The 22,451-nt window shown below is 45.0% G+C and overlaps 1 protein-coding gene across 1 annotated transcript in view; it reads left to right on the top strand.

Moving 5' to 3' along the window:
• Positions 1 to 22,451, top strand: part of TEX2 (testis expressed 2) — an 81,850-nt gene that overhangs the window by 47,812 nt on the left and 11,587 nt on the right. Inside the window, exons 6-8 of the mRNA XM_011947996.1 lie at positions 4,850 to 4,996; positions 10,360 to 10,459; positions 20,559 to 20,691. Coding sequence (XP_011803386.1) covers positions 4,850 to 4,996; positions 10,360 to 10,459; positions 20,559 to 20,691 — 380 coding nt within the window. The remainder of the gene's footprint in view (positions 1 to 4,849; positions 4,997 to 10,359; positions 10,460 to 20,558; positions 20,692 to 22,451) is intronic.

The following is a 22,451-nucleotide window of genomic DNA, read 5'->3' as shown; positions in this document are numbered from 1 at the left end:
TCCTCCCAGCCCCTGGCAACAACCATTCCCTCCCTGTCTCTCGGATTTTGACTATCCTAAGTACCTCATATAAGTAGAATTATACAGTATTTGTCTTTTTGTGACTGACTTATTTCACTTAGCCTAATGCCCTCAAGATTCACCCACGTGGTAGCATAAGTCAGAATCACCTTCCTTTTTGAGACTGAATCATGCTCCATTGTGTGTGTACCCCATTTTGCTTATCCATTCCTCCATCGGTGGGTGCTTGGCTTGCTTCCACATTTTAGCTATTTTGAATGATGCTGCTCTGAACATCAGTGTACACATATCTCGTGTTGAGACCCTGCTTTCAGTTTGTTGGGGTATATAGCCAGAAGTGAAATTAGTGCATCTTAAGGGTAATTCTGTTTCAATTGTTTAAGGAACCGTAATACTGTTTTCCACAGAAGCTATGGAAGGGTGCTCTTTAGATGGAGGAATTGTATAATCTGTGAATTACATCTAAGTAAAACTGAAAAAAGAAAAAGAAAAAACCAGCCAGGCGTGGTGGCTCACGCCTGTAATCCCAGCACTTTGGAAGGCCAAGGCAGGCGGATCACCTGAGGTTGGGAGTTTGAGACCAGCCTGACTACCATGGAGAAACCCTGTCTCTACTAAAAATACGAAAAATTAGCCGGGCATGGTGGTGAATGCCTGTAATACCAGCTACTTGGGAGGCTGAGGGAGGAGAATCCTTGAACCCGGGAGGTGGAGCTTGCAGTGAGCCAAGATCGCACCACTGCACTCCAGCCTGGGCGACAGAGCAAGATTCCTTCTCAAAAAAAAAAAAAAAAAGAAGACAGAACCATGTAGCTAGATCTAATTTTGCCTTTTTTTTTTTTTTTTTTTTGAGACAGTCTTGCTCTGTTGCCAGGGTGGAGTGCAGTGGCATGGTCTCGGCTCACTGCAGCCTCTACCTCCCGGGCTCAAGCGATCCTCCTGTCTCAGCCTGCTGAGTAGCTGGGACTATAGGCATGCACCACCATGCCCAGCTAATTTTTGTGTTTTTGGTAGAGACGGGATTTCACCATGTTGGCCAGGATGGTCTCAATCTCTTGACTCCATGGTTTGCCCGCCTCGGCCTCCCAAAGTGCTGAGATTACAGGCATGAGCCACCACGCCTGGCCTAATTTTGCTTTTTAAAAGTTCTATATTCTTAAATGTTTATATACACTGAAAAGAGACTGAAAGAAAATATAGTAAAAATGTTTTAAATAATGTTTAAAATGTTTTAAATCTGAGTAGCGGGATTATGGGTGTTTTCTATAATACATATGCATTTTTTTTTTAATCAAGGGAAACAAAGAAACACAGGGGTAGGGTCCTCCGCCGTGTCATCTCCTGGACCACACTGTCCCTTATGCAACCACACCCCCCCCACCCCCCCGCAGTACACTGGGTGTGGCCAAAGAGCACTACACACTCTTTGTAACAGAAAAACTGGGCTGGCCTCCTGGCCATTTTTAATAGGAAATGTTACACCACAGACTTCAGTAACTCTGTCCTACTTTAGTTTTAGAGGTTGTTTTAAATAACGTATATCCCAAGAGCTACGTAGTTTTGATGGGCTTGCTTCAGCTTCAAACCATTGAATTTTCTCTACACTTATTTGGAAGCCATTTTTGAAAAGTTACCATTTCCTAGTGTGTATATACAGTTGAGATGGCGAAATGAATATCCTCCGCACATTTCATCCTATAGCCAAATGGTGATATTAGGAAATGTATGCACATTGATTCTTTAAGCTCTTAAATTTTTATGACATTCGTTGAGCCTTCCTAGCAGGCTGTTGAATCCAGGTTTCCCTCATGAAGCTTCTTTGATGCATTATTGATATTCTGCTCTGGAATTTTTCTTTGTTCCCAGTGAGTCTGTGGAGAGAGGCTTGCATTGGAAAAAGGAACTGTTGGAAAAAAAACTTGCTTGTCGGTTATTTCAGCAATTTGTTTACCACATCATATGCCATTGGCTTGGACATACATTGTGAAATAGCCTTTGTTTCTTGCTATTTTGTGCTAAAACTGTTTCCCTGTGAGTAACTAGGGTTGTAAAGAAAGGCTAATAAAGGGTAGATGCTCCCTCTAGGGAAGGGAAAAAGTAACTTATTCTCTTGTGTAACCTACAAATCTAAAGTAAGACATGTGGTGTCTTACGTGGGCGGCAACTTAGTACTGTCTGAGGGGCCAGGTGGGCATTGCCCTTGGATGAATGTTTATACAGAAGTCTGTATAAATAATCGGATGGGATTCAAAGACAGTAACCTCAGAAAAGCTGAACGAGTTACCCTGGAGGCTGGGAAGGGACTATTCAGTCAGAGAGAAAAGGGATTCAAAAAAACATGTACAAGTTGTGGCATGGCCAAGCATTCACTGCTGCAGACTCTTGCCCTTCCATCCAGGACCTAGTGATGGAAAATGTCTTGGTTAAAGACAGAAAATGTCAGAGTACTAGAAAAGCCCAGATAGAATCCGTGTCCATTAAGAAGAGTGAGGCAGATCCATGTCTTCTGAAATGGGCTGACCAGCATGCCTTCTTTTTTAAACCTTTTTTTTTTTTTTAAATGAGACTCACCAATGTTCATAAGGGAGACCTTTGAAAACTCAAATTTGAAGGACTCCTGTAGAATATAAAGTCATGCAGTGACATGTGATTGAAAAATATAAGCGAACCCTAGGCCCCCAGAAAGAGAGGGCACAGGCTGTGGAAGCGTGTGCTGAGCTGTTTCCTGCCAGTGGGTTCGTGGTCTCACTGACTTGAAGAATGAAGCCATGGACCTTAGTGGTGAGTGTTGCAGCTCTTAAAGGTGGCACAGACCCAAAGAGTGAGCAGTAGCAAGGTTTATTGTGAAGAACAAAAGGACAAAGCTTCCACCGCCTGGAACGGGGCACAAGTGGGTTGCCATGGCTGCTGGCTGGGGGTGGCCAGCTTTTATTCCCTTTATGTCCCCACCTATGTTCCGTTTTTGTCCTATCAGAATGCCCTTTTTCAATCCTCCCTGCGATTGGCTACTTTTAGGATCCTGCTGATTGGTGCGTTTTACACCAGAGTGCTGATTGGTGCATTTTACAGAGCACTGATTGGTGCGTTTTTACCGAGCGCTCATTGGTGCATTTTACAATCCTCTTGCTAGCTACAGAGTGCTGATTGGTGCTTTTTTACAACCCTCTTGTAAGAAAATTTCTCCAAGTCCCCACTCGACCCAGGAAGTCCAGCTGGCCTCACCTCTCAGCAAGACTAGCGGAGAGCTGGGATGAGCAGTGTGCTGACTCAGGCACAGCTCAGTGACTGGTGAGCACCAAGCTTCAGAATGATTGCATGGAGCTGTGTGCTGTAGGCCTTGGGAGTACTCACAAACAATTGGATCTGCAGATTCAAATCCACGCACCCAAGCAACAACATGTGCACCATACCACTGACCCAGGCACACAGCTGCAATGTGGGCACAGTCACAGCTGCCCAGAATGGATAGCACTGGCATGAATACACAAACACAAAGCGTGGAGGTGATGAGAGTGTCTAGTGTGTGTTATAGCTGCAGCCAGCCCGTGAGGGCAGAACAGATGCACTTATAGACGCCATAGAGGGAGGGGAAAGGGGGAATAATTCAGAGTCTGCGTTTCTAGATCTTAATCTTTGCTTTCCAAAGCTCATTGTTTCTGCAAGGCTACAGTCTAATTGGAGACCTCAGCACAGGAAAATGTCTGCTATATCAGGGGGCCAGCTACCCTTCCCCCACCCCCACCACCACACACAGGACAGAGCAGATAGACGGGAGAACAGGACTCTGTGTCAGGCGCTGCACTCATTTCTAAAATGGAAGTAAAGTTCCTGTCTTTCCAGGGTATTGTGAAACATGAGTGGACCTGAGACAGGAGTGTGCCCATAGGGCTGGCATGTGGTCAGTGGACAGCTGCTACATTACTGAGTTCTCAGCCCGTGCCTGCACCAACCACATAAACCTTACAACACCGTCTGTGGGTGCTGCTGTTTACCCCTTCTTTATCTCCATCCCTGACCCCCTCCAGGCCGGAGTGCATAGTCTAATGATTAGCCGAGGAAATCAGAGACTCAGATTTGCTCTCTCCCCCACCTCACACATGGGCCACAGCAGATGCTTCAGATGGATTGTATCAAATGGAAGTAAGGATCGGGGTATTTCACTGGGCCTAGATTGGTGAGAACAGCTGTAAATGTTTCATGGAAGCCTTGAGAGCAGCTCTCTCTAATCCAGATCTGTGATTCTTTGTCTTGCCTGTTGATTACATTACCAAGGGAGTGTCTGAAACTCCTGATGCTCACTGAAATCAGTGACTCTGGGGGTAGGATCCAGGCATCAGTATTTTTAAGCATCCTGGGAGTATTTTGACCTCACAGGGTTCAGGCTGAACTTGAGTCCTGACCATTGGGAAACTGTGGTGTCTGCCTGGGTGAGCACCAGCTTGACAATTACACGTCCAAGCCTTAGCTTGAAGAAAGACGGACAGGCATTTTATCAGACATGTCGCTGATGCATAATGTTGATACCAAGCTAATTTGGAGGCAGAGCGGTTTGGCTAAGCTAATTGTATGAAATATTAACTGGTATACAGGAAGACTGGTAGAAAAAGAAAACAGACAAAGAGAAGGTTTTAGCTGTGATGGCAGCTTTCATTTCTCCCCTTTTCTAGTCACCAATATAATGTGTGACTTGTAATTTATAGGGAAGGAGTATGACTCCTGTGATCTCCTGTTTCTATAAGGAGGGACCTTCAGTGACTTTATAAAAATAAGCACCTGTCTTACTCTGCAGTTGCTTTCTAGCTAATTTTGGTCCCTTTTCTTTTGCCAGTTGCCAGAGGCTCCACCCTCTGAGGAGGAAGAACAGGAAGCCTGGGTGAATGCCTTGCTTGGAAGAATATTTTGGGACTTCTTAGGAGAGAAATACTGGTCTGATCTGGTGTCTAAGAAGATCCAAATGAAACTCAGCAAAATAAAGGTATCACTTTCCACACAAGAGGCTTCAAATCCTCTATACTTCTTCATTTCTGGAAGTTTTGTACCCTTATGTCCTAAGTGAAAAATAACTTGGTTTAAGCATATAACATATGAGGGTAGTAAGTTCTCAAACAGCACATCTGACCTTGACCACACACTGACCTTATAATTAACTGGGGACTTAGTGAACATTAATGTTTACTCGTTTTCTTGTATTGCCCTCGTTGTTATCCACTCTAGGTGATAATCCAGAATTTGGTTTGGGAAAATATGAGCTCTTGTAACCAATTTGTCTTATATAATTGTTATTTTTATGTTGGAAAAGAACTTAAATTGTACATCCAGAGCCCACCCAGCCCCATAGCAGTCTAGGCCACATGGTATATCCTCTGAGGAAAATACAGATTACTTAAGGCCTCTTAGTATACTCACTGAAGAAAACACTAGACTACTTAAGGCCTCTTAGTAAACTGACTGAGGAAAATACCAGACTATTTAAGCCCTCTTTCCCAGGCTGTGCTCCCTCTCAAGCTGGGAAAGTTAGCACTGCACTTTAAGGGTGTCTGTGTTTGACCCTTACTTTTTGGCCAGATGGTACTTTATTTTGGGCTCTCTTTGCTGAAGAAACACTCTGGTGCTAATCTAGGCCCAGTTGGAAGTGAGATTGAACTGTGTAAGTATGGCTGTCATTAAATGACTCATTTGCCAACCAGGAGACCTTATTGAGGATCTTGAGGTTCTTTTAAATTAAGTTTTTGACCCAATGAAGACCCAGCCAAGGAAGAGTCACTTTGGATCCCAAATCCTCACCGAACACTGTCAATAGCTTAAGTCAGTAGCTCTGAAGTTGCATGGATCAGAGATATTTTTGAGAAGCAGAAATCTATGAGATCCTTTCACTAGAAAAACACGTTGACACAAAATTTTGCCCATTATCTCAGAAAGTTCAAGGACGCTAGACTAAGAAACTGTGAACTACGATAAACTAGATTAGAAGGAAAATATGGGCATAGAGGAGTTTCAGGTTGATTTCTGTTGTTCCTTTGGGTAAAGAACAGAGCTTTTCCTGCCTCATCAAGCTCTGGCTGCTGTCTGTGGGCCAGTGTCCCTTCTTCCCCAGCTCCTGAGAAAGAGGAAGGAGGGGCTGCCTTCTGAGCCAGAAGGGTGGATTTCAAGGCAGATTTTGGGGGAGGGCTCTGTTGACAAGTGTCAGCCTGTTTGTGTTCCTGAGGTAGTTTGAGGGTTGAACGTGCTTCTGCTAGCCAGTTCCATAGCAGGAGACAACAGGTAGCAGTTACGCTCTGTGTTGGGAGATGCAGTGTCAGTAGCCAATCTGGAGCTCACTCAGCCTCTCTGTGTTTTTGGAAATGATGGAGGGCTTGAGTTCCCAGGTCAAGGCATATGGGTAGGGCTGGCCCGGCTCTTTTCCCAGAGTCTGTCTCGAGCCCTTCCCTAAGCAAGAGGGGCCCTTCCCTGAGCAGGAGGGCTGCAGTTCCTGGCAGTGTGCAAAAAGAAAGCAGGATGTACTTGAACTCCAGATGGGATGCTGCTCCCCTGCTACAAGCATTTCAAAACCGACTTGAGCCAGGAGTGCTGGTGCACACCTATGGTCCCAGAAACTTGGGTTGCTGAGGCAAGAGGATGACTTGAACCCAGGAGTTCTGAGCTATGATCGCACCACCAAACTCCAGCCTGGGTGACAGAGCAAGACTCCCATCGGTAAAAACAACAACAGCAACAAGAAAACCAAACTGGTTTGAGAGGTCCCACCCTTCTGTCTTGAGCTGGAAGTCCCCAGAGCCTCTGCCCTGTTTGTGAAGGTGCCCCCCTCATCCTGGAGAAAGTTGAGGGAAAGACTGTTTTCATTTTCTCCTGTTGATTATCATGGAGGCGTTTGTAGTTCACAGACTTAAACTTCCTTTTGTTTTTTGAGGTCAGAAGTACTAAAAGGTTAGAGTGGAGAAGTGTGGCCTAGATACAGCAGTGCCAGAGGCTAGAGGTGGGCAGTGTGTTCATCCATGCCCTGCACCCCCTCCTGATCTGCTGCACTGTGAAGTGCCTGCAGACCAGAGGAGCCCCTGGTAGCAGAAGAAACAGGAAAGCAGAAGGACATTACCAAATTCTGAAGCTGTCACCACCCCTACCAAAAGAACTGATTGCCACCGAATATCCAAGTACCCCTGGGAGGAACTAAGCCTTAAGCCTAGTAGTGAGTGGGTATTGGTTAATAGCCAGTCAAGAGCCAAAATGGGCATAGGGCAGTGGTGTCTAGAGGAGCCTGAGCTTTCCCCTGTGACACAGATCTCCCCGATCCCCTGGTTTCCCTGGAAGGCCTGACATGTGGAGAACCCTTTGCTGGCCTTGCCCTCACTTCTGTGGCTCAGTGTCAGACTGACATTCCCATAGAAACACCGTTGGATGTCCAGGCATGGTGGCTTATGCCTGTAATCCAGCACTTCAGGAGGCCGAAGTGGAGGAAATCTTGAGCACAGTATGAGACTAGACTAGGCAACATAGTGAGACCCTGTCTCTACAAAAAATAAAAAAATTATCCAAGCGTGATAGTGGCACATACCTATAGTCTCAGCTACTCAGAAGGCTGAGGTAGGAGGATTGCTTCACCCCAAGAGGTTGTGACTGCAGTGAGCCATGATTGCACCACTGCACTCCAGCCCGAGTGACAGAGCAAAATCCTGTTTCAAAAAAAAGGAAAAGAAACGCTGCTGGAGGTGACAGTATTCCCTGGCTCTCCCTTGGAAGTCTCTCTAACTTGGCATGCTCCCTGAAGCACGGCATTTGAATGACAACAGTGGACAAAAAGGACAGGGCAAGTGTGCAAGACTTTGGTTACATTCTTGGCCAAGTAGCATTTTGTAGGTTGATAGAGAGGCCAACACCACTTACAACATTAATGCTTTGGAAAAAGGTTTTCCAAATATAGCAAACACCAATTCAAAACTACACCTTTGAACACTGTCTCTACTCACATTTTGTTCATCATAGACATTATAACCTCTTTAACGTAACCCTTTCCCCCAACAAAAAATCACAGATTACATTCTATCACAGATTACATTCTCTGATTGGTGAATCGTGAAAGTTTATGTTTCTCTGCAGAGAAACAGCTGAAGAGGTCCAGCCAAGTTACGTATTAAATCCAGGTGTATTAAATCCATGCCTGACGAGATGCTACCTCGTTTTATGTGGAATATTTAGTTTACATTTAATTTTTAAAAACCTCTGAACTTTATTCTACATTTTATAAAACTATTGTAACATTCAACTGGAAAAATACTTATGAAAATAACTAAGAGAATTCTGGGAGAAAAAAAAGGAGAGGGACTTGCCAGATTTAAAAGTATATTGTAAAGCTAAAGTGTATTAGAAAGCTAAAGTAGTCAAGCAGTTTGATACTGGTGGAAATTCGGTACAGACTCCAGTGCAGTGGGAATTTAGTACTTCAAGGTGGCGGAACAGATTAGTAGGGCAAGTGTTCGTTGCTGAATAAATAGGTTGATATTGCTGACCAACCGTTTGGGGGAAAAATTAAGCTAGATCCCTAATTTACATCTTACACTAAAATTATGAATGGAATAAATATTTTTAAGAAATACATATACATCCACAAATGCAAGCAGAGAAAATATAGATGAATTAATTCTATAATCTTGAGATGAAGTAGGAATTTTTAAGCATGATGCCAGTATTCTTACGTTATTTCCTGTAGAATAAATTCCTACGGATAGATTTGGGCATATTAGTCAGGGTCCCAGCAGGAAGCAGATGGCACACTCAGATAAGTAACTCTGGGGCGAGTTTGCTGAAGGAAATATTTATAAAGATGTGGGCAGATGGAGAAAAACCCATAGGGAGAGTGCTACACTCCAAGCTAGCAGAAGTGGGAGCTGTTACTCTCCCTGGAGCGGCAAAGGCAAGGAGCAGTTTCCAGAACTTGGGCAGGGCAGCTGTGTGGAGAGGCTGCCTGTGTTACAGGAGCTGTGGCCTTCAGTAGATCGGGGGGACAAATGCCCAACAACACTCTTTTCCACGTGCCTCCCCATCCGCTGCCCATTGGTGTATCCCATTGGCCATGCCCAACCAGAAGCTGGAGGGTAAGGGAGACCATTGGCAAAGTTCACACCGACCAACCACTGGGGGTAGAGTGTAGATCTGGCAGGGCAAACAGAAAATGTCCAGCATGAGGTCAAAGGATGTGCTATTTTTCTTTTTTTTTTTTTTTGAGACGGAGTCTCGCTCTGTCACCCAGGCTGGAGTACAGTGGCACGATCTCAGCTCGCTGCAACCTCTGCCTCTCAGGTTCAAGCAATTCTCCTGCCTTGGCCTCCTGAGTAGCTGGGACTACAGGTGTGTGCCACCACACCCGGCTAATTTTTTGTATTTTTAGTAGAGACGGGATTTCATCGTGTTAGCCAGGATGGTCTCAATTTCCTGACCTCATGATCCACCCGCCTCGGCCTCCCAAAGTGCTGGGATTACAGGCGTGAGCCACCACGCTCGGCCAGGATGTGCTGTTTTTCAAGGATTTTCATACACGTGTAAGTTTGCCTATCGGAAATGTAGCAATTTCTTTTCTTTCTTTCTTTTGACACAGAGTCTCGCTCTGCTGTGCAGGCTAGAGTGCAGTGGTGCAACCTCCGCCCTCAGGTTCAAGTGATCTCCCACCTCAACCTCTCTGAGTAGCTGGGACTACAAGTGCATGTCACCACGCCTGGCTGATTTTTGTATTTTTTGGTAGAGACAGGGTTTCACCATGTTGGCCAGGCTGGTCTTGAACTCCTGACCTCAAGTGATCTGTCCACCTTGGCCTTCCAAAGTGCTGGGATTACAGACATGAGCCACTGTACCTGGCCTTGTGGTAGCAGTTTCTTACTCCCCACCGAGAGTCTGAGAGAGGTCTGTTTTCCCATACGTCAGCAAATGTAGGGTATTGTTAACAAGCATGACTGGCTTCTTCTCCATAGGTGGTCTCTGCTCAAATGCCACTCCTCAGGGAAGCTGTCCCTGACCTCCTCAGCCAAAACAGCCACCCCCATGTTCCCTCTGCCCATTACCTGCTTGATGTTCTTTGTAGCACTAATCACTCTGGAAGTATACTGTCTACATATTTACCTGTTTCTGCCTTTCTATTATAAACCTGTGAGAGCCAGGCCCTGGCCTGACCTCTTCATGGCTGTGTCTGAACTATGAAGCCTAGTATATGATGTGTGCACGTTACGTTTTTGTTACATAAATGATATGTCCCAAAACCTTGGCCACCATCCTCTCCGGAAGCATGTTGACTTCCAACAGCATGTTTTGTAGGTTGCTTATGGGTCTCACTCATTGTTTGCTTGTTTCCTCTAGCTCCCCTACTTCATGAATGAACTCACTCTGACCGAACTTGACATGGGCGTGGCTGTGCCAAAAATCCTCCAGGCCTTCAAGCCTTATGTTGATCACCAAGGTAACTCCGAACTGACCATTCTATGAGTGTTAAAATATATCCTTTGCTGCAGATTCAGTACCATTTGTGTTTGGAGGGTGTTGAGGACTTTTTAAATCATCTGTTTCATGTTGAGTGTCTTTTTATTCTTACCAGTCATGGCCTTAAAACTGATTTGGGGCCGGGCATGGTGGCTCATGCCTGTAATCCCAGCATTTTGGGAGGCCAAGGCAGGATGATCACCTGAGGTCAGGAATTCGAGGCCAGCCTGGCCAACATGGTGAAACACCATTTCTACTAAAAAAGTACAAAAATTAGCCGGGCGTGGTGGCAGGTGCCTGTAATCCCAGCTACCCAGGAGGCTGAGGCAGGAGAATCACTTGAACCCAGGAAATGGAGGTTGCAGTGAGCCGAGATCGTGCCACTGGACTCCAGCCTGGGTGACAAAAGTGAGACTCTCTCTCAAAAAAAAAAAAGATTTGGAATAGATCTAAGCTCCCGTCCTAAGTCTTCTAGTCTCTTGGTTATTATAGGGTCTCCTCCAGCCCAATGATGCCCACATGCCAGCTGATGGGGCCTGTGCTTTTGTGGGGGTTGCAGCCCTTGCCAGGGCTTGAGGCAGTGGCTGGATTTCAGTTCCACTCACCTCTCATGGCCCTCACAGGTGCAGCTGCCCCAGCCCCAGCCCCAGCCCCTTGCCAGGAGCTGCCTCTCCTCACTTGTGTTCACATCTTTACCTCCCCTGACTTGTAGGTTCCAGATTTTTTGAGTTTCTTGTCTTCTGTCTTTACGTTCCTTGTTACTTCTAGTAGGTGCTCAGTACATGTTTGAGAAATGAAGACATACAGTATATTCAAAGGCAATATTTTGAGAGTAGGGCTCCCTGCTGGAGGAAAGTTCTCAGATTTGAGTTTTTAAACATGTCACTAACACATTATTTATGTCTGCTTTTGTGAGTCAGGGGTTAAAGAGCTGATCAGATTGTAGAGAGTTTGCGTAAAATGATGATGATGATGTGAAGATTTGTATCTCTTATGTCACATAAACCATAAATATAGTTTTAAAAGGATCTTGACAGGGAAAATTTAGTACACAGGAGTTTGGTGAAAAAGGAATGAGCCAGGTAGGCCAGAATAGCTCATTAGCATGCAGAGAGATTTCTCACTGACGTTTTTACTGTAGCCTCCCTTGACAAGTAAGTCTCTTTCCACTTCAGCCATTTTTACATTTTTCCTAAAATGGCTTAGGAACAAGATAGGAGAAAAAATAATTATAGCTTTTCAAGAGAGTGATAGTTGTTTTGAAGTAAACGTTTTATAAAATTTGTAGAGTATGGAAGCTACTTTTCTCTCTGGCTGTATCAGATGGTTCTTGAATTGTGTTTAGTGAAATCAGTTTTTCTGCTGTTGTATTTGATGTAAATATGAAGAGATTTTTCTAGCACTATAGTTAGCAACTCTAGCATATCTCTCCAGCAATATTTACAACCCATCCAGGTTTTTAGCATTATGTCAATTTCAGAAAGATAGAACAGGGTAGTATTTGCACATCCAGAGAAGTCCGCCTAATTCTTGCATGTTGAGCTCACCTGTAACGCCTCAATTATGTCTACATCTTGATGAATCTGGGTGTGTCTAGGTTTGGTAATTTCTGGTTCACTGAAAGTAAAAGTAGAAAACATTTCAATTCTTGGCAAATGGCTTAACTAGAGTGTTTTTAACCCCATGCAAAATTGTAAAAGATGCATTGGCTGAGTGCGGTGGCTCATGCCTGCAATCCTAGCACTTTGAAAGGCCGAGGCAGGTGGATCACTTGAGGCCAGGAGTTCGAGACCAGCCTGGCCAACATAGTGAAACCCCGTCTCTACTGAAAATACAAAAGTCAGCCGGGCATGGTGGTACGTGCCTGTAATCCCAGCGACTTAGGAGGCTAAGGCACAAGAATAGCTTGAACTCAGGAGGCAGAGGTTGCAATGAGCCGAGATTGTGCCCCTGCACTCCATCCTGGGTAACAGAGCGAGACTCTGTCTTAAAAAAAAGAAAGAAAGAGAATAACAGAGCTTTAGAAATAAGACGAAGATGTAACCTCGGGCCCTAGCATCATCCTGGCCTGTAATCCCAGCTACTTGGGAGTCTGAGGCCTGGGCATCAGAGCGAGACTCTGTCTCAAAAAAAAAAAAAAAAATCATGGATGTGTTCACTGCATAGCTAGCTAGCATCTTCACTCCGTCAGTGTACAACTGCTACCTTTCTTCCTGTAACTCAGGTGGCCTCTCTATTCCTTTTTGCTCTTTGCCTCTTTAGAAATGTATAACAAGCTGGTGAATGATCAGCTAACACAAACCTCATGAGAGGCTTAAAGAAAGTGAATAATAAGTGTGCATTTTTTTTTTTCTAATGTGTTAGCAGCCTCTTATCTCAGGACTGCCTTTGCTGAATTTGTAGAAAGTTCCAAGGAGAGGGGAGCAGGGCCACAACCGGGCCCCTGTGGCTTTGAACTCTGCAGCCCCTCAGGGCAGCTTGGTCAGGCTTTGAGTGAAATTCACCAAACACCTAAGTGTCAAGCTTAACTGTTCTTCTAGAGCAGGAGCTGTGGTGAGAGATTTCACTATATAGGTCAAAGCTTTGCCAGTTTTTAATCCATTTGAGGCTGTTTAACTCCTTTCAGGGTATGTTTTTAGAGATTTGCCTGCTTGTGTAACAAGGGAGAAAATGGTATTAGAGAAACAATAAAGACATAAAGCCGGAAGGGTTTTCAAAGTTTGGTCAAATCAGGTTTTTCCAAGTCCACAAATGATGCATGTATGATAAAAAAACAGAAATGACCATGAAAGAAATCAGCATTTTGGATTCCGGTGCTCTAAGGGGGAATCTTTCCTTTTAGTGAAATTTGAATCTGGGTGACAAGCAAACTGACTCTGAAAAGCAGAGCTCACCTTCCAGGGAAATGCGACCCAGGTGAAGGAGGCCTTCACAGCTCTAAGGAGCGCCACCTCCTATGGGATCCCCTCACGTTCTTTTTAAAAATATTTCCTGGCTTGTGCTTGTTTGTTGGAGGCACATGCTCAGAAGGGATATTTTGGCCACAGCTGGTTGGATTATCCCGTCCTAGGGATGCTCTTATTGAGGCAAGAGGCAGCACTGGTTTTGAGCACCAGCTCTGGACCCCTGACTGCCTGGTCCACAGCACCATGGCCTCAAGCAAGCCCCTGAACTTCTTCACTTCCTCATCTCTCAAATAGGGATTCTTTTTTTTGTTTTTTTTGAGATGGAGTTTCACTCTTGTCCTCCAGGCTGGAGTGCCATGGCACAATCTTGACTCACTGCAACCTCCATCTCCTGGGTTGAAGCGATTCTCCTGTCTCAGCCTCCCAAGTAGCTGGGATTACAGGCACCTACCACCATGACTGGCTAATTTTTATATTTTTAGTAGAGAGGGGGTTTCTCCAGGTTGGCCAGGCTGGTCTTGAACTCCTGACTTCAGCTGATCCACCCACCTCAGCCTCTCAAAGTGCTGGGATTACAGGCATGAGCCACTGCGTCCAGCTCAAATAGGGATTCTTACAGCACCTACTCCATAACCTGGTCGTGAGGATTAAATGAATCAATACAAAAAAGGCACTAGAACAGCATCTGGAGCAAGCAGGAGCTCTATGAGTGCCAACTAAGAATTGTTATTATCATGGCTGCCTGGATGCTGCTCTTAGGGCATTTAGCATGGAGGTGGTCATAGTGTCCAGTTGACCATCCTACAGATCAAAGCTGGCAGATCCTACTAGGATAAACAGGAAAAACAAAACAAAACAAAACAAAACACACAAAAAAAACAGCATTCTTAGCTTTCATGGCCTTGCTGCTGTGAGAAGTAAAGTCTGTGGTTCTTCTGAATGAAATAGCACATGATGGCCATGTTGGCTTGTCCCTGTTCCAACACACACAACCTGTCTCAAGTGAAGTGAATGAGTTTAAATGACCACCTTTTCCAGAGCAGCCTCACTTCCCACTAAAGGCAGATGGCTGGACGATAGACAAGCTCTGTCCCTTAGAAACTGACTGTGCTCCTCCTGCCTCAGCTCTGATGCCTCCTCACTCCACACACACTCTGGAACTAGCCCCTCTACCTTCGGGATGTATATGGATTTCCTTTCTTTCCTTTAGGCCACACAGCAAAGACCAGAAACCTGTGTATGTTATCCTTCCCCCACCAGACTGGCCTCCTCTACCCAGCCTTCTTCCCTACCCTGGGCTGCCGCCTCCAGGGCCTGCCACTCAGCCAAACTCTTTCCAGTTATTTTGTTAACTCCCTTAGGGTAATGTTTGTTCATTCATTCAACAAATACTCATTGTGGGAAAAATGGAAATATTCAGGAAAGGCCAAAAGGAAAATATTACCCGTCATCCCGCCATTCAGAGAGAACCAGGGTTGCCTTTTCAGTACATGTTTGGTGTATGCTCTCCAAATCTTTTTTCTTACGGCTAAAAATTTAGAAAACTTGGCTCATTTTCAAAACCCTTGAAGAACTGGGCAGACTTGAAAGGGCAGTCAGCTTTGCCCCACCCCACCCTGCCATGTTTGTATGAGCCAAAGCCCAGAGAGGTGTGACTTGCCCAGTTCAGCAGCAGCCTCACACTTCCAGCCTGTTCCATGGAGTCTAGGCCCGGTCAAAGGCTGCCCGTGAGCGCTGGCTCTACAGCCAGGTCACCTGTGTTTTGGGTCCTGCTCATACACCATTCAGCGGTACAACTGTGGGGAAGCCACTAACCACTCTATACCTCAGTTTCCTCATCTTTCAAGTGCTGGTGGCAGTGCTGCCCGCCTCGTTCGGGTGTGGTAGAGATGCAGTGTTACATGTAAAGCACTCGGAGCACGTGGCACAGTAAGCATCAGCATTAGCTGCTGCCCTCCGGCCACTTTGTTAGTATTAATAAAATCATCCTGAAGAGGCTGGGTGGAGGGGGGGCTGCTTCTGTCAGTAGGTTTTTATCTTCTGTGCCTGAGACCAGCGGTTTCAGAACAGGTGCCCATAGGTGTGTCAGCAGGGTCAGAATGAGCCAAGGATGCAGACCACAACCCCTCAGGCTTAGATGAATTCATTTAGTCTTCGGGATGTTTGCAGCATGAATCTAAAACTGAAAATAGCCAGAGTGTCCACATAGACAGAGGACCCTATTGGGTTTTGCCTTGTTTCAGGATACCCAAATAACAGCCCAAATTTAGACTGAATATCTCAGATTCTATGGAAATATTACCATGTCCCACAGAAATAGAAACCTTGTCTGTCTCCAGAGTTGCCCTTCGTCATCTGGACTGATGTTCCAGACCTTAACCTCTGTGCCTGGTGCCTTCACGTCCAGTGTTCCAGACTGGATCCTACTAGGATCCACTACCTATGTGCCTGGTGCCTTCACATCCAGCGTTGGGACTGATGCTACTTTGCCACCTGAGTAATAACAGAAAACTGGAGCCAGAGCCAGTCATGACGTGCCCACTCCTCCTGCCACACCTGCTTCAAGAGCGACATTAGAGGGCAGCTACAGCCACTGGGGCTGCCTGGGCCTGAGCACCAAGGCAGGGCTATACTCTAGTGCATGGGGCTGATAGGAGTGGCTCCGACCAGCTCGTGCTGTGGGAAGAAAAACACTTAGTGTGGGAAGGGCTTAGTGTGGGAAGGGGAAATCATACCTCTTGTGGAACATGGGTCGGGTAGGGGACAGGGGACCCTGATTTGCAGCTTGTCAACCTTGAAGGGGTGGAGCTCTATTTCAGAGGACAGTTACAGGTAGATAAAGCTAAAACTGATGTCTGTCATCAAAGACACATCCACACACAAGGAACTGCTAATTTTCTGTAGTATCTGAATGAGCGATATGGCGCTGGTCTCTTTGCCAGGAGCACAACAGTCACTGGTGTGTTCTTCCCAGAGCTGAGTAACTCCAACGTCTGTTCTTGATAATATGTTATCAAATGTTCCATTTTAAGAAGTTTTGTTCTTTGGATGCCGAATATTGACTTTCATAGTGAAATCAGCTATTAATAGTTACAGGTAGAAGGAAATGGAGGAGAAAATAATGTGAGAACCAAACTCGGGTGTGCAGGGTTTTGGTTCCCTTAACTACTCCCAAGCAGCAGGTGCCCTGTCAAGCCTACTCCAGTGAGACAGATGTCTAAATAGTAATAAAACAGTGAACCGCTGTGTGAGATTATTAGATTCACCTGGCCATAGGAGGACTGAGGCCATGGGGTCTGTTAACTAGAAAACCAGGCCGAGGGCAGAAGAGCGTCTTGTAGTTGTGGCCACTGCTTGTCTGTGGGGACGAATGCAAAGGCATTTTATGATATCATCTGGTATCATGGTCTGAGCTGCACCAGCTGGCCTAGGCCACTTTGATTTTCCTTCAGACATACACTTCCTGAGGGCAGGGGTTCATCTCAGTGCTTTTGGCTCTGATATCGTACATTAAGAATAAGCTGTAATTTTTGCCACAGTGTCTCTGCATAGCGGTGGTGGTGGTAATTGATCCTGCCCCCATGAAACTGAAGAGTGGAAAAACAGCATCTGAGCTCCTTCCAGGTGCTTGTACACAGACTAAGTCTTATTTCATTGTCACTCGTGTTGCTGCATGAAGTGCCAGGGTTTTTTTTGTTTTGTTTTGTTTTTCTTCTTATGGGACAGAGGCTAGAGTGCAGTACAGCGATTGTGGCTCACTGCACCTCCACCTCCCAGGCTCAAGCCATTCTCGGGCCTCAGCGTCTCTAGCAGTTGGGACTACAGGTGCGCACCACCATGCCTTGCTAATTTGTGTAGTTTTAGTAGAGACAAGGTTTCACCATGATGGCCAGGCTGGTCTTGAACTCCTGGCCTCAGGTGATCCGCCTGCCTCAGCCTCCCAAAGTGCTGGGATTACAGGCAGGAGCCATTGTACCCAGCCTGAAGTGCCAGTTTTATAGGGGCTCGTTAATAATTGGGTGCCACTGGTTACCACTGGACAACCTCTCAACACGATGTGGAAGAGACCCTTCGTATGCGTGCCTCCCGCCCCCTTTGCCAGAGAACCTCTCAGGACTGCCTGCCTTACTCCTATTTAAAGGCATCAAAAATTGTCCCGCTCCTCAATTTCTGGTTTTGTTCTTGAGCACCAGCCAGGACACATGGTTATAGAAAGTATTTTCAGTGAAATGCCTATAGCTAAGTCTTACCATTTGTCAAGAGTACAAAAGAAAGGGCCGTGTAACTGCATTGCTCTAGGTTAAGTAGCATTTAGCTGGGTTACAGTGGGAGATGCTGCTCATGGGGTCGAGTGTGTCCCCGTGTGCTCATTGTTGCTATGTTAGTCCCCAGGGGGAGACAACCTTTCTAGTAACTGTTAATTTCATCTTTCAGTCTTGCAAGGCAGGGGCCTCCTGACTCACCCGTCACATAACCAGTTGGTCTTTGCTCCAAGTTTTGGGAGTTGCCCGTGTCTCCAGGTTTTCAGGTCAAGTTCTGCCTGCTGAATCATTGTTACGAAAGCAAATTTTTCTTACACTTAATGCTAAAATAGTCTTCTTACCCTCATCGGAATGCAAGCACCTCATATTAGAGTCATTTGTTGGAATATTTATTTACCAATCATGTCTGCTTTTAAAAGTTCTTAAACCATTCCCAGGCCAGGTGCAGTGGCTCACACCTCCCAAAGTAATCCCAGCACTTTGGGAGGCCAAGGCAGGCGGATCACTTGAGCTCAGGAGTTTGAAATCAGCCTGGGCAACGTGGCAAAACCCCATCTCTACCAAAAATAAAATATATATATATATATATATATTAGCCAGGCATGGTGGTGCATCCCTGTGGTCCCAGCTACTCAGGAGGCTGTGGTGGGAGGATCACTTGAGCCTGGGAGGCGGAGGTTGCAGTGAGCCAAGATCTTACCAGGTGGCACGCACCCAGCCTGGGTGAGAGTGAGACCCCATCTCGGGGAAGAAGAAAGTTCTTAAAGCATTCTTGACTTCTTCATATTTTTATGAGTGCCAGGGCTGAGCAGGGCCCTGTGGGTGGGTCTCATGAGGCATATTCAGTGTTTAAAACAGACCACTCCGCCAGGCAGAGGCTCAGTCAGATGCCCAAGTCTCATCCTCAAATATCAGGCTCCGTGGCTGCCCAGTATAGTCTCTTCCCTGGCAACAGCAGCAAGGGAGACTGGAGCAAGAAGTAAGGGTGGGCTGGTGAAGGCAGAAAAAGGGAGGCTACCTGGTCAGACTGTGCCAGCTGCCAGGGTGTACACAGCCCTCCCTGGAAGAGGCAGTATAGGTCTCCTTGGTGCAGACAAGGGGACTGATGCCACAGAAGTGAAGAAACTTCCAGTGAAACATAAGCCCCAATCTATGTGACTGGGCTCCTTGCTCTTCCCTGGGCCTTCCTTCAGCCCCCCAGCTCCTGGCAGGGACACTGAACCACACATCATTGGGTGGAATGTCCCTGTGACTGGGGCATGAGCCAGCAGTTTACTAAGCCTAAATCCATATCTCTTCATTTAAAAAACAGACTAGCAAAACTTTCCATTTTGTAAGAAGTATAATTCTGGTGTCTTTAATATGTCAGTTTGCAAAGGCAACGCATACTATTAATATTTATTGGAAACTTGACCAGAATTTTCAAAAGAAACTATTATGTTTGGATGTATATAGTAACTAGGTAGTTTGAATCTATTAATTCTCAAAGCTGGAAATACTGTACAACAATAAATATCTTTTTTTACATTGAGTTTAAATCTATTAATATTAGCCTTTTGCTGTAATCCCCTTTCTCCTGAAGTGCTTAAAAACAAAATTTCTTTATTAAAGCAGATATACCCTTTATTTCCAGCAATAGTTCTTTGAAGAGCAAGCTACTTAATTCTTTTTAACTGCTTAATGTAAACAAGAAATACAGCAGTTTTGTGAGTGTTGCTGCAAAGAAGATAATCACAGTTGATCTCCATATCACTTAATTAAACCAGGTCATTCATGGAAAATAATTACCTTCAATTATGGTAAAAAGAATTTGTTGAACACAAAATGGAAATCATCCTGCCTTCAGTGAGGAATGACGCCGTTAGTGCTGGTTGGGGTTAAGCAGTGCTTTTATCTGAAGTGGTGGCTGTGTAGGGGATGGGCTGTTTACTGTAATAGCTTGAAAACAACACTGTATGTGAACAGTGGTTTTAGATTAATTTCCTTTTAGATGTTGTCATTTGTCATGTGAGGATCTATAAAAGTTTATTAACATTTAAACACCCACTTAAAGGATCACATTTTGATAGAAAGTCCATGAGGTCTTCTGGAGCCCTGAGTCTGAAAAATCACAGAAAAATACTTGACAAATCATAGAATCCTCAAGTAGAAGAGGGTCATGAGATAAACCCTGTTTGCATTTTAAACCGTTGATCAGCAGCCATCCCAGTAAAATTCCATGAAGCTACAAGCCTTTTAGATATGATCTCATTGGCATAATATCTTTCCTAAGGAGCTGATTTTTAGCTTAAGGTACAGAGTGATTACCCAATTGTATCTGGATAATCCTGGGAATTGAAAGTTAATTCTTTGGTTCCCATTTGTCACTCTTCCTGTTAAATCTGAGCCAATTTCTATGTCCCACTCCCAATACTGGAGAATTTTAAGAAAGAGTGGTTCTTACATGTATTTTTAAAGAATAACCCAGCTTACAGCGAAGTCTTAGCACTTCCCTTCTGCCTCATAACTGGCTGGACATCAGCATGCCTTGTCCTGGCTTTGCCCTGGGTCAAGCCATTTTCTTCTGCTGGGCATATATCTTCTTACTAAATACAAGGAGATTTTAGAAGCCAGAGCATGGGACCCTTTCAGTGCTGACTTGTGCACTGAATTCCCCAGGACCGTGTTAATGGGTTCTGAGATACTGGCTGTTTACCAGGGGCTCGATCTATTCCATGACCTTTTCTCATGTGTGTCGATGGCATAGTGCGCGCTCAGTCCTCTTCTCACCTAGATTAGTAGACAGACGATACATGGACTTTCAATACGGTGCCTACTTAGATATTTTTAAATGTAAGTTTTTATACTGTCATTTATAATCATGTGTTTTTTTGGGGGAAAAAAACCTTCTGTTTTTTCACCATTTCTCCAGGACTCTGGATTGATTTGGAAATGTCCTACAATGGGTCCTTTCTGATGACTCTCGAGACCAAAATGAATTTGACCAAACTAGGTAAAGAGCCTCTTGTTGAAGCCCTGAAGGTTGGAGAAATTGGCAAAGAAGGGTAAGGGGCTATATATGAATTTACTAAATCAATCCTGGGGCACCAGCCTCTCCCTCCAGCCTTTGAGAAGCAGGTTTGATGTGTAGTGGCCCCTGGATGTTGAGTGAGCTTCTGTGTAAGTGCTCCTGGACCAGAGCGTTTCAGGGAATGATTTCCTAGTCTCATCCCCAGCGGCCTATGAGTTCTCAACCCAGCTCAGCTGTGACAGTGTCTTTGACCTCAGTGCTGGTGGTGGTACACATGGAATTGATTACCCAGAAAGCATCACTGACTCAGACAAGCAGGGCAGACTCATCCGAGCAATAAAATGATCCTCGAATGGAATCATTAAGATCCTTCCGGTCATAAACAGCAGTATGTGGAGCAGGCTGAATCTACCTGCTTTACTCACAAAGTCAGAATTACTTATAATTAGATGATTGATTTTGTAGCGCAGAGGGTGCTCCTAAAGTGTTTTGAGAAGCATTTTCCCTAAATAATACAAAGTTGACTTGCCTAGCAAATCCCTCTCTCTGTAGATAGCGTATCTGCTGCCTAGGGTTTGTCTGATTTAGTAAGTATTCCAAAATTGTGAGGTAATTCATGAAGCTTAATTTTTTTCCCTCTTAAATGCATAGACTAGATAAGCTGGAACTTTTACATCCTACTCTCCTTAAAAATGACTGCTCTGACTATAAATTTAAATTATATTATTGTTTTTACCATATTAAAAATGTTGACTAGAGGCTGCTTCTCACATCTTTAGCCCTTTGCATAGAATCAACAGTGTGATGACATGAAAATGTCACAAGGAGCTACCTCCACGGGGTCTAAATATAAGATACTGGCTCTTAGACTTTTGCTTGGTTCTGGTACTGACCTAATGCTTATATTCATGCTTGTGGTAATAGCAGATTGGAAAACTGGGTTATACATTTGAGAATATTCTTTTACTTAGATTATTCTGATTTATGCAAGTTACTTAATGAAATGTTTCTATTTTAATAATTGGAGAATTTTACCAGCTATATGCAATCTAACCTGTGTCTGTGCTATTTTCCTTTCATTTTTCTATTTGTTAAAATATGTTTGGATTCGGCAATCTGTGGATTTATATTTTCTGGTGAGTGTGGTATTTATCAACTCTCCACATAGCATTTCATACCCTGTAACTTCTGAGTCTTGTTTGATCCCATGTGAAACGATGAGGAAACCTGTCTTTTCATCACGTTCTTGGACATAAAGGCACAGTTTGTGAGCCTGAGAGAACCCAGACCAGGAGTAGTTAAGAGGCTTTCCTGACAGGGAAAGTCTTACAGACTTCCCCAATTTGAATTGCTGGAGTCCTGATCTAGTCAGACTCAATTCCTGGTCCTGCTGTCCCCACCCCACCCCCACGCATAGCTGAGCACAGTAAATCCAGCTCATGACGACAGAGTTGCAGTACCAGCTGCCTAGAACATGAAGTACCTGAGGCAGAAGCAGTCTTGAAAATGAGTTCTAATAAAAAGGGAGTGTGGCAGAGCAACCTCGGGCAGATGTGTTTGTGCAAGAAGCTCTTTCTAGAAACAGCCCCATGTAGGCACAGAGGTGCAGGGACTCCATTGCAAAGGGGGTCTTGGGCACCAGGGGTGGCAACCAGGCCGGTCCCTGATGTGCTTGCCACATAGGCGTCCACATTCACTGCTATTCCTGCAGCCCTCATGGCCTAGTTTCAAGTTCATAAACTCTGGCCGATCAGAGGATGGACGTGTTTCTGGAAAGCTGTGCTTCTCTAGACT

The sequence above is a fragment of the Colobus angolensis genome, unplaced genomic scaffold, assembly GCF_000951035.1.
Source record: "Colobus angolensis palliatus isolate OR3802 unplaced genomic scaffold, Cang.pa_1.0 Scaffold271, whole genome shotgun sequence".
Classification (NCBI taxonomy): domain Eukaryota; kingdom Metazoa; phylum Chordata; class Mammalia; order Primates; family Cercopithecidae; genus Colobus; species Colobus angolensis.
Note: the sequence above shows the minus strand (reverse complement) of the source record. Positions and strands in the feature narration are given on the sequence as shown.